Consider the following 15,689-nt stretch of genomic DNA (forward strand, 5'->3'; position numbering starts at 1 on the left):
AATCCCATGTGATATTTCACAGATAATTATTCTTTGGATCTTGATAGATGGGAGTGATTAAACCTTACATTTGGGGAAAGAGTAATACTCTTAAATCAGATTATTTTCTAAAATATTATAAATTTTGTGTGGAATTCCTATAAATGTAGTCACCAGGAACCAAGATTGACGGAAGGCATAAAACAATGAATAGAGTCAATGAATGTATTTTTGTTTAGTTTTCTTCAGTTTTCTTCTATTTTTTTTCATAAACATGTATATTGCTTTATTTGTATTCAGTTAATGAAAGCAAATAAATAAATGCATAAATAATACACTGAAACCAAATTAATTTCTTCCCAAATGAATAGACCATGGAAATGGCAACACTTCAAGACATTTCATTTACTGTCAAACCAGGAGAATTACTCACTGTGATTGGCCCCGTGGGAGCGGGAAAGGCAAGCCTTGATTTTTTTACTATTATGTTGTCCCTTGGATGTTCATTCTGAAGCATTTGAAAACAGACATTTTGTTCCTGTTCACTCTCTGGGTTTCAATCTGTTGAGATCCAAACTTGTAGAATAGATAGAATAGAAAATAATTTTTTATTGGCCAAGTGTGATTGGACACACAAGGAATTTGTCTTGGTGCATATGCTCTGAATGTACATAAAAGAAAAGATACGTTCCTCAAGAATCATAAGGTACAACACTTAATGATAGTCATAGGGTACAAATAAGCAATCAGGAAACAATATCAATATAAATCGTAAGAATACAAGCAACAAAATTACAGTCATACAGTCATAAGTGGAAGGAGATGGGTGGTGAGAACGATGAGAAGATTAATAGTAGTGCAGATTTAGTAAATAGTTTGACAGTGTTGAGAGAATTATTTGTTTAGCAGAGTGATGGCATTCAGGAAAAACTGTTCTTGTGTCTAGTTGTTCTGGTGTGCAGTGCTCTATAGCATTGTTTTGAGCGTAGGAGTTGAAACAGTTTATGTCCAGGATGTGAGGGGTCTGTAAATATTTTCACAGCCCCCTTTTTGTATAGAGTGAGTAGGATGAGGTAACACTGGGCTTTGTCAGAACTGACCAATACTGACCTTCCCATTATCAGGTAATATGGGTGGGTGTGGTTAAGGCTCATCTCTGTCTTATCTATCTTGCTAAAAAGTAATATGGGGCAGAGGGACGTATTCAGGATGGCTTGTGGAAGTCACAGTCTGTTGGCTCACCTAGTGAGGTAAGGTTGCAACTTGGAACAAAGGAAAATAAACGGTAAAGAACATGAATTAGTGAAAGAAATAGGAGAAGGAAAAACAGTGTATCTATACCTGTGCAACAAATAGAAAAGGAAAGAATGTAATAGATGTGATGAAGCTAGCCCCCTCTTGTGAAATTGAGCTGAGTTAAGGAATGAATTCAGAAGAATGGATATGAGTCAGTGGTGAAATTCAATTTTTTTTACCACCGGTTCTGTGGGCATGGCTTGGTGGGTGTGGTGTGGCTTGCTGGGTGTGGCAGGGGAAGGATACTGCAAAATCCCCATTCCCTCCCCCCTCCTGGGGGAAGGATATTGCAAAATATTCCCACCCCATTCTGGGACCAGCCAGAGGTGGTATTTGCCGGTTCTCTGAACTACTCAAAATTTCTGCTACCAGTTCTCCAGAACCTGCTGGATTTCACCGCTGATATGAGTTAAACATCAGTCTATTCATGAATCTGCAACGAGCAAATATGAATCTTCATTCAGACTTTCAGCAAAGCATGACTGAAGCCACTTTTTCCTCTTTTTCTTTGTTCCTATCTGGATTGTGTTTCTCTGTCACTTTTTGTTCTGTGGGTTTTTTTTTCTTTTTTTTAACAATTAGCAAATTGCCCAGTGTCACTGGGAGTTGGGTAGCATATACAGGGTACCCTTAATAAATTACTATTATTATTCATTTTGAATCAAAAATCATTATGGACCTCATTGTTCATGATTAAAATATGAAAGAATTGGTGAAGAATACATAGTGATGAGACATTCTGTCATTTTTTGTGGTGTGGAGTAGATTTGGGGAAAATATGGGTGTGGAATCGAAGAGAAAGAAGCTAAACTGGAAGTAATGTAATTAGAAGATGAATGGTTTTGCTTCCTGATACAAAGAGACATATAGCAAGAATGGGTACAAAGCTACTGAGGCTTTAATGTTTAGTTTACGTGCTTTGGCAGAGTTTTGTTTGAAAGTTTTCTGCAAACAAAACTTGGGAAGTGAAATCCTGCTTCTTGCCAGTGAGTGAATGTACAAAGCAGATATTTTTTTTCTAGCCTGCAAATCATTAAAAAAAATTATGAATCTGAGAAAAATGTATTTTGATTTAGAGAAAGCATGTGATAGAGAATTTGTTGTTGTTAGTTGCAAAGTCGTGTCTGACCCATTGTGACCCCATGGACAACCTTCCTCCAGGCCTTCCTGTACCATCCTCTGGAGTCCATTTAGGCTCATGCCTACTGCTTCAGTGACTCTATCCAGCCACCTCGTTCTCTGTTGTCCCATTCTTCTTTTGCCCTCAATCTTTCCCAGCATTAGGCTCTTCTCCAGTGAGTCCTTCCTTCTCATTAAGTGGCCAATCTTCAGGTGATATAGAATAGGCTTGATCAATAGAATATTTTATGTGAATATGAAGTGTTATTGCATGTGAATGGTAACTGAATGTGGTAACAAAAGTCTATTGTTAGGGAACTCAAATAATGTGGAAGAAATAAGACAAAGATGTCCCTTTGATCATTTAAAGGATCTATGAATAAATGTATAAGAAATACTCGTGGTCCCTTTCATCTCTGTTTTTCTGTGATTCTATAAGGGATGGATGTTAAGATACAAACATGTGGAAGTGAGTGGTACTTACAAAACTAGTAACGCATGATCAGTTGCAAGGAATGAATGTTTTTTGAAAGAAATGAAAATGGCTATGCATAAGTGTGTGCTTCTGCCCTCTTAGTTATAAGAAAATGAGAGCTGAATGGCGAAAGAAATATAAAAGTAAATTAAGTGCTGTGAAATGTGTATATGGGGTAATATAAGAAAAGAGAGGATCGAGAGTAGAATCAAGAACCATATGGTATCACATTATTTTGTTCTGTGAATTATTCAAGACCTGCCTGTTCTCCTAGGTGTTGAGTATAGTGACTTTGGAGTGCCTTTTAGGGGTTTTTAAAATTTGTTTTACTTTGGTTATATTTGGTTTTTGTATTTTGCTCTTCTGGACACTTGAATTCTTTTTTTAAAAAAAAATAGTTGTAAGTTGCCCAGAGTCAGCTGAAAGTTGGACTGCTTCTAAATTAAACAATAAACACATGGGATTCAAAATGAATGGGTGATGAAAGAACGTTGTGATTGAATACAAAAGTGAAGGATCAATATATGTATGTTGAAATGGTTTGGTCATAACAAATAGAAACAGACTGAATATACGAAGGGAGAGTGCATGGCCTAAGAAAGGAAAGAGCAACCAAACTCTGGTTGGATGGAGTCAAAAAAAGGGACTTGAATAATTTAAAAGGATAAAATATTCTTGAAGGACATCAGGACAGGAGAACTAAAGATGGTTTACAGGAATAGAAAGGTATAGAGTAATGAATTATTTGATACATACTAAATCACTTCCATTTCCTTCTCTTAAGTTTTTAAAAATCCCCATTCTATTTGCTAGTTAATTCAAGAATGGAATCCAATAAATAATCCATATCAGAGTAGCTAAAAAGCAGCTATGAGGCAATTTCTTTTTTAAAAAAATTGTTTTTGAAATTTTTGCTGTAACAAATATTTGTCCGTATTACAGCTGTTGTGTTATCAAATGCTTTTCACTATCCATAAATGAATATCCTTTTTTATTTTATCCTAAAGCCCATTTTGGCATAAAGTACCAGAATGGGTTAGCTGACTAGATACAAATAAAACAATTAGCCAACTCCAATTAGGTTCACATAGAAATTAGTATTAGCTACTATTAATCCCATATTGCATCTATTGAGCCATGGTGGCGCAGTGGTTAGATTGCAGTACTGCAGGCTACTACTGCTGCCTGCTGGCTGCCTGCAATTTGACAGTTCAAATCTCACCAAGATCAAGGTTGACTCAGCCTTTCATCCTTCTGAGGTGGGTAAAATGAGGACCCAAATTCTTGGGGGCAATATGCTGACTCTGTAAACCGCTTAGAGAGGGCTGTAAAGCACTGTAAAGTGGTATATAAGTCTAAGTGCTATTGCTATTGCAGATATTGGAGGAGAAAGCACAAAGGTCCATAAGATGACACAAAGAGAAAACCAAGGGGAACTTTAGTTCTGGTTATACTAATAAATTGTGCTTACATGTAAAAAGGATGGAAAGTCTTAGGTGTGTTGTGGACATCAGTATTTATAATTTTAACCTGTCCCCCCCCCAACCTATGCTTCTAGTCTTCACTCTTGAGTGCTGTCCTGGGTGAGCTGTCTACAATCAAAGGTTTTATGGATGTCCAAGGAAAAATAGCTTATGTTTCTCAGCAACCCTGGGTGTTTTCTGGCACAGTAAGAAATAACATACTCTTTGGAAAAGAATATCGAAAGGAAAAATATGAGAAGGTTTTAAGAGTCTGTGCTCTTAAAAAAGTAAGTTCTACATCTTTAAATACATTTTGAGTTGAACATCTTGTTTTTCATTTTTTGACAATGAAAATTGGCAAAGCATTATGCATAGAAAATTACAGGGTCCTCGTGGAAGCCTCATTGCCTTTGGATTCCCAAAAACCAGCCCAACATCCAAAATAAAACAATGTTTTAAGAATTGATAAAATGCCAGTGAAATATAGGACATCATGCACTGTACAAAATAGCTCCATGTTTAACTGTAATTTAAATTGGCTGGATCCATAAATAATTATGCAGACAGGGCCTTTTTGGGATGAGGCCCCATTTAATTTTAAATGAGGGGTCAGGGCAGCACTCTTAAAGGAGCTGAACAGAGAACATCACAAAATTTGACTTGATTTAATTTAATTTAATTTTAATTGAATTTAATGAAATGTAACGACTCATAATATATATGTGTTTACTAGGTTTTTCCCCATTGCCGTATTAAAATTTTCAACTCAGGGATAATTTTGTGGGTTGTGGTTGTATATCCTGCTGTAATACTTCAAGATTTATCTATATCCCATTTAAAAGGCATAAAATAAATCCTAGGAGAAAATAATTCAGGTTAGAACATCTTTCACATTCCCTACTTGTGAGAGTGAAGACAGAAATTGCAATGGATATTTTGTTCCTAAAAATGCCATTGGCTTCTTAAGCTGGCATTGTGTTTCAGAGAATATCCTTCAGAACATTTCAACTTTATCTTTGATTTGGCAGGTGTGATCTAGGACATTAAAATAGATTGCTAAGAGACAGATAATTTTGTTTGGCAACTTGAAAAATATTATGCATCAAATCCAGGACATGGCATTTGATGATGCCACTGTCAGGCTGAAGATGGATGAAAAGCAGACAGTTTAAAACCTTTTGCAAAACACATTTTCTAAAAATGCAGTTGGTCACTTCTTTAATAATCTTGTTTTGCCTTATGAAAACTGCCCATCATTTCCTAAAATTCATATTTAATTTGTAGTGGTTTATAAATTGTATAAACACACTTCTTTGGAGAGTGAAAATCTTACCAAGCAATTCTGATTAATGAGTTCTCCTTTTGAACAGAACGTATGCATCTTAATAATATTTACGATGGTTCTCAAATCATTAAAATGACAAACGCAAACATTTTTATTTGAATAATACTCTGTTATTGATAGGATATTGAGCAGCTGGAAGATGGAGACCTAACAATGGTTGGAGACCGAGGAGCTACTTTGAGCGGTGGACAAAAAGCCAGGATTAATCTTGCTAGGTAAAGTGGGCTTGAATTTTATGAGACCATCATGAATCTGCAGATATCAATTAAATATCCAATGCATTTGGTGAAATTAAAATCTAAATTATGTACATTTCAAGGTCACCTGTAAAAATTTAAAATTGCATCATAACAAAGTAATGACAGAAATCAAGCTGTTGAAATCAAAATCCTAACACCAAACAATGCTACATATTACAGGTAGTCCTCAACTTACGTTCATTTAGTGACCATTCAAAGTTACAACGACACTGAAAAAATTGACATTTTTCACAGTTACAACCTTTGTAGCATCCCCATGACCATGTGATCAAAATTCAGATGGTGGCAACTGGTTCATACTTATAACCATTGCAGTGTCCGGAGGTCATGTGAGCTGATCCCCTTTTGCAGCCTTTTGACAAGCAAAGTCAGTGGGGAAGTCTGATTCACTTAACAACCAGGTCACTAACTTCTTAACTGCAGCGATTCACTTAACAATTGTGGCAAGAAAGGTCCTAAAATAGGGCAAAACTCATTTAACAAATGTCTCACCTAACAACCAAAATTTTGGGCTCAGTTGTGATTGTAAGTCGAGGACAACATTTAGCAAAAAGAGACATTTTAATATGCCTTTATAAAAGCCAGCATGGTAACTAGTATGGAGCAGAGGTGAAATCCAGCAGGTTCTGACAGGTTCTGGAGAACCGGTAACAGAAATTTTGAGTAGTTTGGAGAACCGGCAAATACCACCTCTGGCTGGCCCCAGAGTGGGGTGAGAAGGGAGGTTTTGCAATATCCTTCCCCCAGGACTGGGGAAGGAATGGGGATTTTGCAGTAACCTTCCCCTGAAGTGGAGTGGGAATGGAGATTTTGCAGTATCCTCCCTCTGCCATCCCCACCAAGCCACCCCCACCAAGCCACACCATGCCTACTAAGCCACGCCCACAGAACCAGTAGTAAAATAATTTGGATTTCACCACTGGTATGGAGTTCTATTCTCCCTTATTCTCCACAAAATACAAATACTATTATAGCTTTAGTGAAAGAGATGATCTTCAAAGTGAAATAAATGATCTTTCAGGTGATTAGATGTTGGATGTTTATAGGACTTTGAATTAGAAATTGATAGCTAATGGAGAGGTTTCACAGTGGGTGATGAGTTGACAGTGTTGTTCCATCTTTTAAACTAGAAGGCATATTTTTTCTGGATTCAGCTTCTAAACATCCAAGTGCCTAGTACAAATTTTGCAACCTTTTGACAAGCAAAGTCAATGGTTCACTTAACAACCGGGTTACTAATTTATTAACCGCAGTGATTCACTTAACAGCTGTGGCAAGAATGGTCATAAAAATGGGACAAACATTGCTTAACAATGATCGCGTGATCACGCCACTTAACAACAATAATTCTGATGGGATTCAGGATTTAACCAATATTGTATTTCTTATTTTATCTACCCTCATTTGTTTTTGAATGCGATTGTCTAAAGTTAAAATGGAAGATTGGCATTTTGTCTTTTTTTTAATTTTTAATTTTAAAATCATCTTAAAGCCGTAACGATCAGGAAATGACATTATCACATTTATTTCTGATTTGTAATCTTTTTCTTAGTCATACATAAGGCCATTGGTTGTAGGATTCTCTGGCCGGAAGCTTCCATGCTGCCACTCTAACGCAGCGGGGCAAACGTTTCCAGCTTGGTGGCCCAGCCTGGAGTGGGGAGGAGGAGCATGTGTGTGGCAGGCATACATGCATGCACACAGCTCCATTTGTGCGAGTGGTGTGTGCGTGTCCTCCACTCGCATAAATGGAGCTTCACACGGCCCAGTTTCAAACAGGCCTTGGCCCGGGAATTGAGGACCCCCTGCTCTAACTGATTTATTTGACAAGAATGCCAGGCAAGGTATCTCCCTCAAAAGTATGTGAGGGCAGCAGTAATGACCCAATAGCTGCACTGCGCGGGAAAGTGGAAACAAAGTTAGATGAGAGACCCCGCCTTCCATTGTTTGGGTCCTGCTGCTAAAAACACACAAACTTGTTTTAGAAGCAACCTAATTGTTCCTTAAGGGATGTGGTGGCTCAGTGGCTAAGATGCTGAGCTTGTCGATCAAAAAGTCGGCATTTCAGCAGTTCGAATCCCTAGTGCTGCGTAACGGAGTGAGCTCCCGTTACTTGTCCCAGCTTCTGCCAACCTAGCAGTTAGAAACCACGTGAAAAATGCAAGTCATCACCTATGGCGGGAAGGTAACAGCATTCCGTGCACCTTTGGGGTTTAGTCATGCTGGCCACATGACCACGGAGACGTCTTCAGACAGCGCTGGCTCTTCAGCTTTGAAACAGAGATGAGCACTGCCCCCTAGAGTCTGGAACGACTAGCACATATGTGCGAGGGGAACCTTTACCTTTACCTTAATTGTTCCTTACTTGTCTGTTTTTTAGAGCTGTGTACCAGGATGCCGACATCTATCTTTTGGATGATCCATTAAGTGCAGTGGATGCAGAAGTGAGCAGGCATTTGTTTGAAAAGTATGTAACCTCCACAGTGAACTTTTTAAACATTTACATTTCTCTTCAGTGGTTCTCCTTTCTTATCCTGTAAATGGAAACAAGGTTAACTTGAAACATTTAAAGACCTTTCGTGGGTTTTGTGGCCTGGTGAATATATTATTTCTCCTATATCTTATTCTAACGATAGAAAATCAGAATCATTTATGTAAACATTTCAAAAATATTGGGAGAAGGGGGCTCAGTATTTCTGTCATAAGAACAACAGCTGACGTGATTATAAAGGGATGTTTTTGTTGAATAATAATATTTTCGAGTTAAGAGTTATATTTCCCAATTAAAGAGTACAATCCTATGTTTATTTGGAACTACCGCTGAACTCAGTAAAATCTTATCCAATGCTAACTGCATCCTTCATTGATTAATTCATTGATTAAATAGTATATGGTCTCCTACTTGAGGTTGGACTAGAAGACCTCCAAAGTCCCTTCCTACTCTGTTATTCTGAACCATAAATGGTAGCTGAAGCAATTAGCTAACAAGAATATATACTTACATACATTTGCACATTATGGTCTTTTGGCCTTTTGGTTTTTGAGTGAGAGGAAAGAAATATTCCTAAAGTAGCAGTTGATAACTATGACTGTAGATTATTGTTCCTTTCCATGTACCTCAAAAAATCACGGGGCTTTTATGGTGATGTGTTGTGATATTGATTAATGGTGATTTCTTCTTGAAATTGTAGCATTTCTTAATGCTCTTTTATAGTACTTCATCTTCTTCCCATAAACTGTTGGTACTTAAGTGTTAGATAATAGTTCTTCTTACATATGATAAAGCTGGAATTGATATATCAGTATCCAGTCTTATTTATGTGGATGACAGAATGTTAATTTTACAGATTCTGATTTGCTTGCATTGTCATGTCGTCACCATGTGAGGTATCGTGACTTTTTCTCCCTTCGCCAAACCGGGGGTGGGTGTGGCCAGCACGTGACGCATCCGGCCTGTGGGCAGCGAATTTGACACTTCTGGCTTAAGAAAAGCACTGCAAACTTTGGCCAATTATTTCGTTTTTAAAGCTCTGGAAGTCAGTCACAAGTCCATAGTGATGGCCTTTGCGAAACATCCTAAAACAGTGGCCCCCAACCTTTTGGGTGCCAGGGACGGTTCTGTGGAGAGAGGTTTTTCTGTAGACTGGAGGGAACGTGGTTTCATGTGCTGTCTGCATCCTACAAATTGGGCTTTGCTTGTTTGCATGGCCTGGTTTCTGGCATGCTGTGGCCCAGTGCTGGTCCACAGACCGGGGTTTAGGGACCCCTTTCCTAAAAGACATATTTGGATTTTAAATGATTTCAATTTGTTTGGACAGGTTAAATTGTTTAAATAGCGAGGCATTGTTTTTCATGTCACGACCTCATGCAGAATCTGATAAAGATAATTGCTTTTATATTTTATTTATAAGAATCTGGAAGGCTTTTCTTAATACTGATCTACACATAGGCTTTGATATCTTTTCAGATATCAAATTGTGCCTTTAATTGAATATTAATCTTTAAAATCCTCAGTTTCAATGCATATATTTGAATCCAAATTTTTTAGCATAGTTAGTTGTTTATCCTACTTAGCAACTGTCCATCTCACTCGCAGAACAACTTTTTAATGTGTCCGCCAAGCATGCTAAATGGTCCCTTCATGTTGTTTACATTTCCAGCTTATATCAGAGGTGCTTTTATATATTCTGGACAATTTCTCTGGTGTCATATACCAACAATACATAATTTTCCATGTGCTATTTTTATATCAGTTTTCCCGTTCTGTACTCTGACAGAAGAAGTCAATTCAGAGTTCAACAGTTTTATGCAGCATAATATGCATGCTGAGAGAAATGAAAATAATAGAAGAATTGTCCAAGGAAGGAAACCCCTACAGCAGCGGTTCTTAATCTTTTCTGCATCACTGACTCTCTTTAGATACTTTTTGTGGCCACAGACCATGGCCATGGATCCTCCTCAAGACTTAAGTCAAGATTTAAATCTGTTGTGGCCCGCCAGCGGCTAGCGGAGCTGGTGACAGACTCAAACAGTGAGGAGGTTGGGGAGGAACATGGACCAGTCCTAGAGTCTGGGGAAGGCTCTGATAACTGCTCTGTGCTGAAGGCAGAGATGGGGCCAGGGCCATCTGACAGTTATCAGCTGCCTTCAGAGTCAGATATCAGTGGGGCAGAAGAACAGCTGGAGCCTGTTCCCAGTGTGCACATGTGCAGAGCTGCCAAGAGAAGGGAACAGCTAAGGAACAAGGGCTGACTCGGGAGTAAAGGCACAGGTGAACAGTGAATGGTCCCTCCCACAGGGAATAAAGAGGAGCGAAGGGGAGGGGAGTTTGCAGGAGACAATTAGTTCATTTCATTAGGGTGAAGATCTGATCCTGACTTCTTGCCAAGTAATTGCTGCTACAACGTGGTGTTTGGAAGATATCAGCCTGGCCACTCTCAAAGCCTGATAAAGGTCTATAGTTGTGAAATCTCATGAAAGACTGTTTGTTGGGACTTTGCTGGAGAGGAATTCCCTTTAAAGGGAAGGTTTTATCGGGACAAGAAGTCTGAGGTCAGAAAATCATAAAGTTTCTTCAGGCCTTTGCAGATCCAGTGTGATGTCATCACTGCTGTCCCAGGGGTCCGTGGACCACAGGTTGAGAACACTGCCCTACAGTATTGTTGAGTATATCTGTTGGCTCTAGTGGCCAACAGAAATCAGAAGGTGCACCAGGCTGTGAGCCCAGAAGGGGATCTCCCAACATAATCTTGCAATATAGTTTCTGTTCTATTGTCTCCTCTCTCTACCCAAACAAGATTTGTGTGCATGTATTTTGTAGGAATAATATATATTGCAGTTCTGTGGTCATGCCATGTTTGAGACATAGGTTTATAAATTAATCTTTTTTTTACATAGGACTGAAAATTATCATCGAGAAGATGTGTATGCTATGAATTAACAGTTGCAACAATAGTTGTTCCGGTGGCATGATTCAGAGGCCTTTGTGAGAAGTGATTACTTTTTAATTAGATTTCCGCTGTTGAAATCATCCAATTCTGGAACATGATCAAATATTAATGGTTAGATAAGTTAGGTAAAATTATATTATCTTGAGAATAACCCCAAATTTCTGCTTTTACTGTCTCTTGGTCTCTTTCGCCATACATTTTGTTTATTATTAAATTTTATTTTGCCAACTATTGTTGGATCACATCAAGGAAGACATGAAATGCATGATTATCACTCCTGAAGAAGTCAGCTTTGCTGACAAGGAGACCCTACCATAGTGCGGGAATAATGCTAAAAAGAAGAAGATTCCCAACTATTGTAGCTTCAAGACCATTTACAATAAAAATGTATTATATCAGTGCCAGAGAAGGGGAGCAATTATGAAATTAATTATTTTTATTTAGCTCTTTGTAAACTGAATTATATCATTTGCAAGACATGTTACGGTCACTAGATTTAGGACCATATTCTTGATTTTTTAAGAAACAAAGTAAGTTGGTAGTGATTGAAGAGAAACCTTCAAGCATAAATGTCCCCATGTTAAGAATTTGCTGTAATAGAAATGATACATTATTGTATCATACTTGTGACTTTCTTATTTTTAAAATACCTGTTATCTTCTAACATTGAAAAACCAGGCTTTTTAATTTGGTATGTAGAGTATCGTGTGTTCATTTTTCAGGGATTAATGTGACATTTTTATTATTATTTTATTACACTTTAAAGCAAGTTTTTATAGCAAAATTTAATTTAATGCCTGTAAATATTCAGGTATTAATCTTTATTCAGGGTCTACCTTGTGCTGAAAGACACAAAAAATAATATATATTGTGTAATATATCTCAGAGTGGTCAATCATATATTTCAATTTGAATCAGATGTTCCTGTGGCTATAAGAAGTTTCCACTATGATCTAGAATGCAGATGAAACTTTTCAGGCAAATTGGTTTAGTTAAACTCTCTCATGGACATCACACTTAATATTGTATAAGTTTCCATTGCAAATGTACATTGGAATATATGTAAATACTGCTGAAATCTAAAAAACTCAAGATGGAAAATTAGACCCATGAGGGGCCGTGGTGGCTCATGTGGTAAGATGCTGGGTTTGCACGTCGCTAAAGTCAACAGCTCAGTGATTATTCCCATGAGCGAATAAACTGCAAGGGACAAGAAAGGAGCCTCCCACAATTGCCTACTGGCATTCAGGCGTAAAGATAACGCCCGAAAAAAATCCTTTCACAAAGGCAGCCAATCACCTTGGTGATCCCTGGCCATACGCTAAATAAATAAAACAAGAGCTGTGAGACAACTACAGTTGTGACAGTGTGAATGAAGCACTTCTCTTCAAAGAAATTAAGCAATTGTGTCCTATGGAAGGCTTGTGGGTTTGTTTCAGGAAACAGAGCTTGAGACTCATGCATGACCTCAAGAGAACTTTCTAGAAAGATCTGGTTCCTGGGGTAGTACTCATCTACTCTTTTCCTCTGTGGTTTAAGGAACAGGGTATAGCAGGAACATTCCATAAACTGTCCAGTAAAATGTTTTGCTAAAATTATATCAATAATTTAGAATATAGGACTCCCTCCTTCTTTCAGTTTCTTCTCCTGTTCAGCATTGTAATGATTTTCCTAGATTGGAATTTTTTCTTGTGATCAGATATTATTTGAGGCTATCTTTACATTCCATCTCCCCCCCCCAACACTGAATATCAGTAAGTAGAACAAGAGCCAGAATTTAGTTTCAAATTAAGATACTGATGAATAGTACTGTTTAGTTCTTTCCTAATTATCGTATAAAGTGGAGCCTTTAAAAATTACTTTTATAGCAACTTGATCTACTGTTTTTAAGAAGTCAGCATTTCATTCAGTTTCATTTCTTTTGCAGGTGTATTTGTCAGACTTTGCATAAAAAAGTGTGCATTTTAGTGACTCACCAGTTGCAATATTTACGAGCTGCAAGCCAGATCTTAATTTTAAAAGAGGTTGGTGAAAATAAAAATAATCTTCGGAGGGTTGGCAGTGTTTTAGTTTGCTTTCCGTATTCTTAATATTTAAAGTTGAAGAGTTATAAATAAGCAGAATAGCATGGTCAACCTTGCAGTGTTACAAGTAATGTGTCTACATGGCGTACAAAATTATAGATTTATTTTACAGAACTAAATAAATTAAAATGCCATTTTTGAATGATAAAGTCAGGACTTTTTAAACCCCTAGCTAGAAATTAAAAGAAGATAGTGTAAAATATATCTGTTGAAGTTTTCAACAGCTGAAGTGAGATCTGAACTTCCTGCTAGATAGCATGGAGAAAATATGCTCTTTATTTTGACTTTACAGCTGTAAATATAAAATGTTAAAGCTGAAATTTGTAAGTGTATAAGACATTAGGCATCTTGAATCTAAGCTGTTTACGTTCCATGCCTATTCTTTGCTCTTTTAGTCAAAATTAAATGAATTACAAATATAAATGCAAATAAAGTCAATAAAGATCGAACAGACATAATCTAATATCTCCCCTCTTCCTCCATTCTAATGTCACTAATAAATAAAATATTGTTATGTTGCTTTCAATGTGACATTTATATTTGCGTTGACTGAAGCAGTGTAAAAACCTGTGAAAGAAATAAAGTAAATAAATTAACTAGGAAAGATATCCTGTTCGCTATAATTATCTTAGAATAAATTCCAATTAACAAATTTTAATTGTTCCATATATCCTTAGACAAACCAGATATAAGAAAGGATATTATGTATTTCTAATTACTAACAAGACTTCTAATGATTTTTTTTTATAATTTTATAAAAATATTTGCTAATCAAAAATTTGCCATCGTTCAAAAAAAAAAATTCATCTGTTTCCAATATCTAATAACTATCAACTATGCTACCATAAACATATGCCCTATTGACACTTTATTTTTCAATGAGGTGTTCTGATCTATAAATAAATTTGGTAATTAATGAAGGCACTATTATAACTATGGAATTTCCTTAAAAAAAAAGTCATCCTAAAATTGGGCTATCACATATACATTGTGGACCCATGACTTTTACCACCTTTCCAACATATGAGATTCACTTCTATTATACATTTATTTATGGTGTTGTATCCCATCTACGAAGGGGAGACCCATTGAAAAAAATGCACTCTAGACTTATGTGGTTAGGATGCTATGAAGCTTTCTGATAGGTCAGTTTCCAAAACGATATAATTCCCAAGTTACCCATAAAATTTACTATTAAGATCACACATTTAGAAACCTAGCTTTTAATAAAATAGAGTTTATTATCAATAAAATAAAATAAAATTAGATTATTGCATAAGCAAATATTTTAGTTTGGAGAAGTCCCCAAAACCTTCCATGGCAGGCTTGTCATCTACCTTTATTTTTCTCCCTAAATCAGTGGTGAAATCCAAATTTTTTTACTACCGGTTCTGTGGGCATGGCTTGGTGGGTGTGGCAGGGGAAGGATACTGCAAAATCTTCATTCCCACCCCACTCCTGGGGGAAGGCTATTGCAAAATCTCCATTCCCACCCACTCTGGGGCCAGCCAGAGGTGGTATTTGCTGGTTCTCCGAACTATGCAAAATTTCCGCTACTGGTTCTCCTGGATTTCACCCTTGCCCTAAATTAATATATTGCACGGATGAACAAATGTTGAATGTACTAAAACCAGGGCTCTCTTTATGGAGAAAGTATAAAAGAATGAATAACAAAGTTCCTGATGGCCCCATTACACGTCATATACTGTTTTAGATCACAAACTCAATCTGAAATAGCCCAAGTTAGCTTTAGATTCACCCAATTTTAAATCCTAGCTTCAGTTCTGGCTTACTGAGCATAAAGACTGTCTTCTTCTTTTTAAAAAAAATAAAATAAAAATAGATTGTTATACTTCTCTCCAATTATTATTTAGAAAAAGATTGTGGAGAAGAAATTTGTCAGTTGGGAGGATTGACAAGTAGGATTTTCCAACTGACTTGTTATGTTATGTTGTTATGTTTATTATATTTGTATACCGCCCTCTCCTGAAGGACTCGGGCAGTGAACAGCCAGCAGATAAAATACAAAAAATACAAAATTTAAAACAATATTAAAATCCATATTTACATATATTGTATTACACATATATGTAAATACATACACACATATAAATACATATACATATATTGTATTATATGTCATTTGGGATTAGAGGAAAAAAGCCAGGAAATTAATAGTAACTGATAGGACATCTATTTTTATTGCTGCCTTAATGAG

At 36.8% G+C, this 15,689-nt stretch overlaps 1 protein-coding gene across 2 annotated transcripts in view; it reads left to right on the forward strand.

The window, feature by feature from the left end:
* Positions 1 to 15,689, forward strand: part of ABCC4 (ATP binding cassette subfamily C member 4 (PEL blood group)) — a 194,821-nt gene that overhangs the window by 59,751 nt on the left and 119,381 nt on the right. For both annotated transcript variants that reach the window (XM_034417531.3, XM_087895456.1), the window contains exons 10-14: positions 351 to 440; positions 4,428 to 4,619; positions 5,798 to 5,892; positions 8,318 to 8,404; positions 13,315 to 13,411. In XM_034417531.3, the coding sequence (XP_034273422.2) occupies positions 351 to 440; positions 4,428 to 4,619; positions 5,798 to 5,892; positions 8,318 to 8,404; positions 13,315 to 13,411 (561 nt within the window). The remainder of the gene's footprint in view (positions 1 to 350; positions 441 to 4,427; positions 4,620 to 5,797; positions 5,893 to 8,317; positions 8,405 to 13,314; positions 13,412 to 15,689) is intronic.

This window comes from Pantherophis guttatus, chromosome 5 (genome assembly GCF_059756535.1).
Source record: "Pantherophis guttatus breed Tessera chromosome 5, ASM5975653v1, whole genome shotgun sequence".
Classification (NCBI taxonomy): domain Eukaryota; kingdom Metazoa; phylum Chordata; class Lepidosauria; order Squamata; family Colubridae; genus Pantherophis; species Pantherophis guttatus.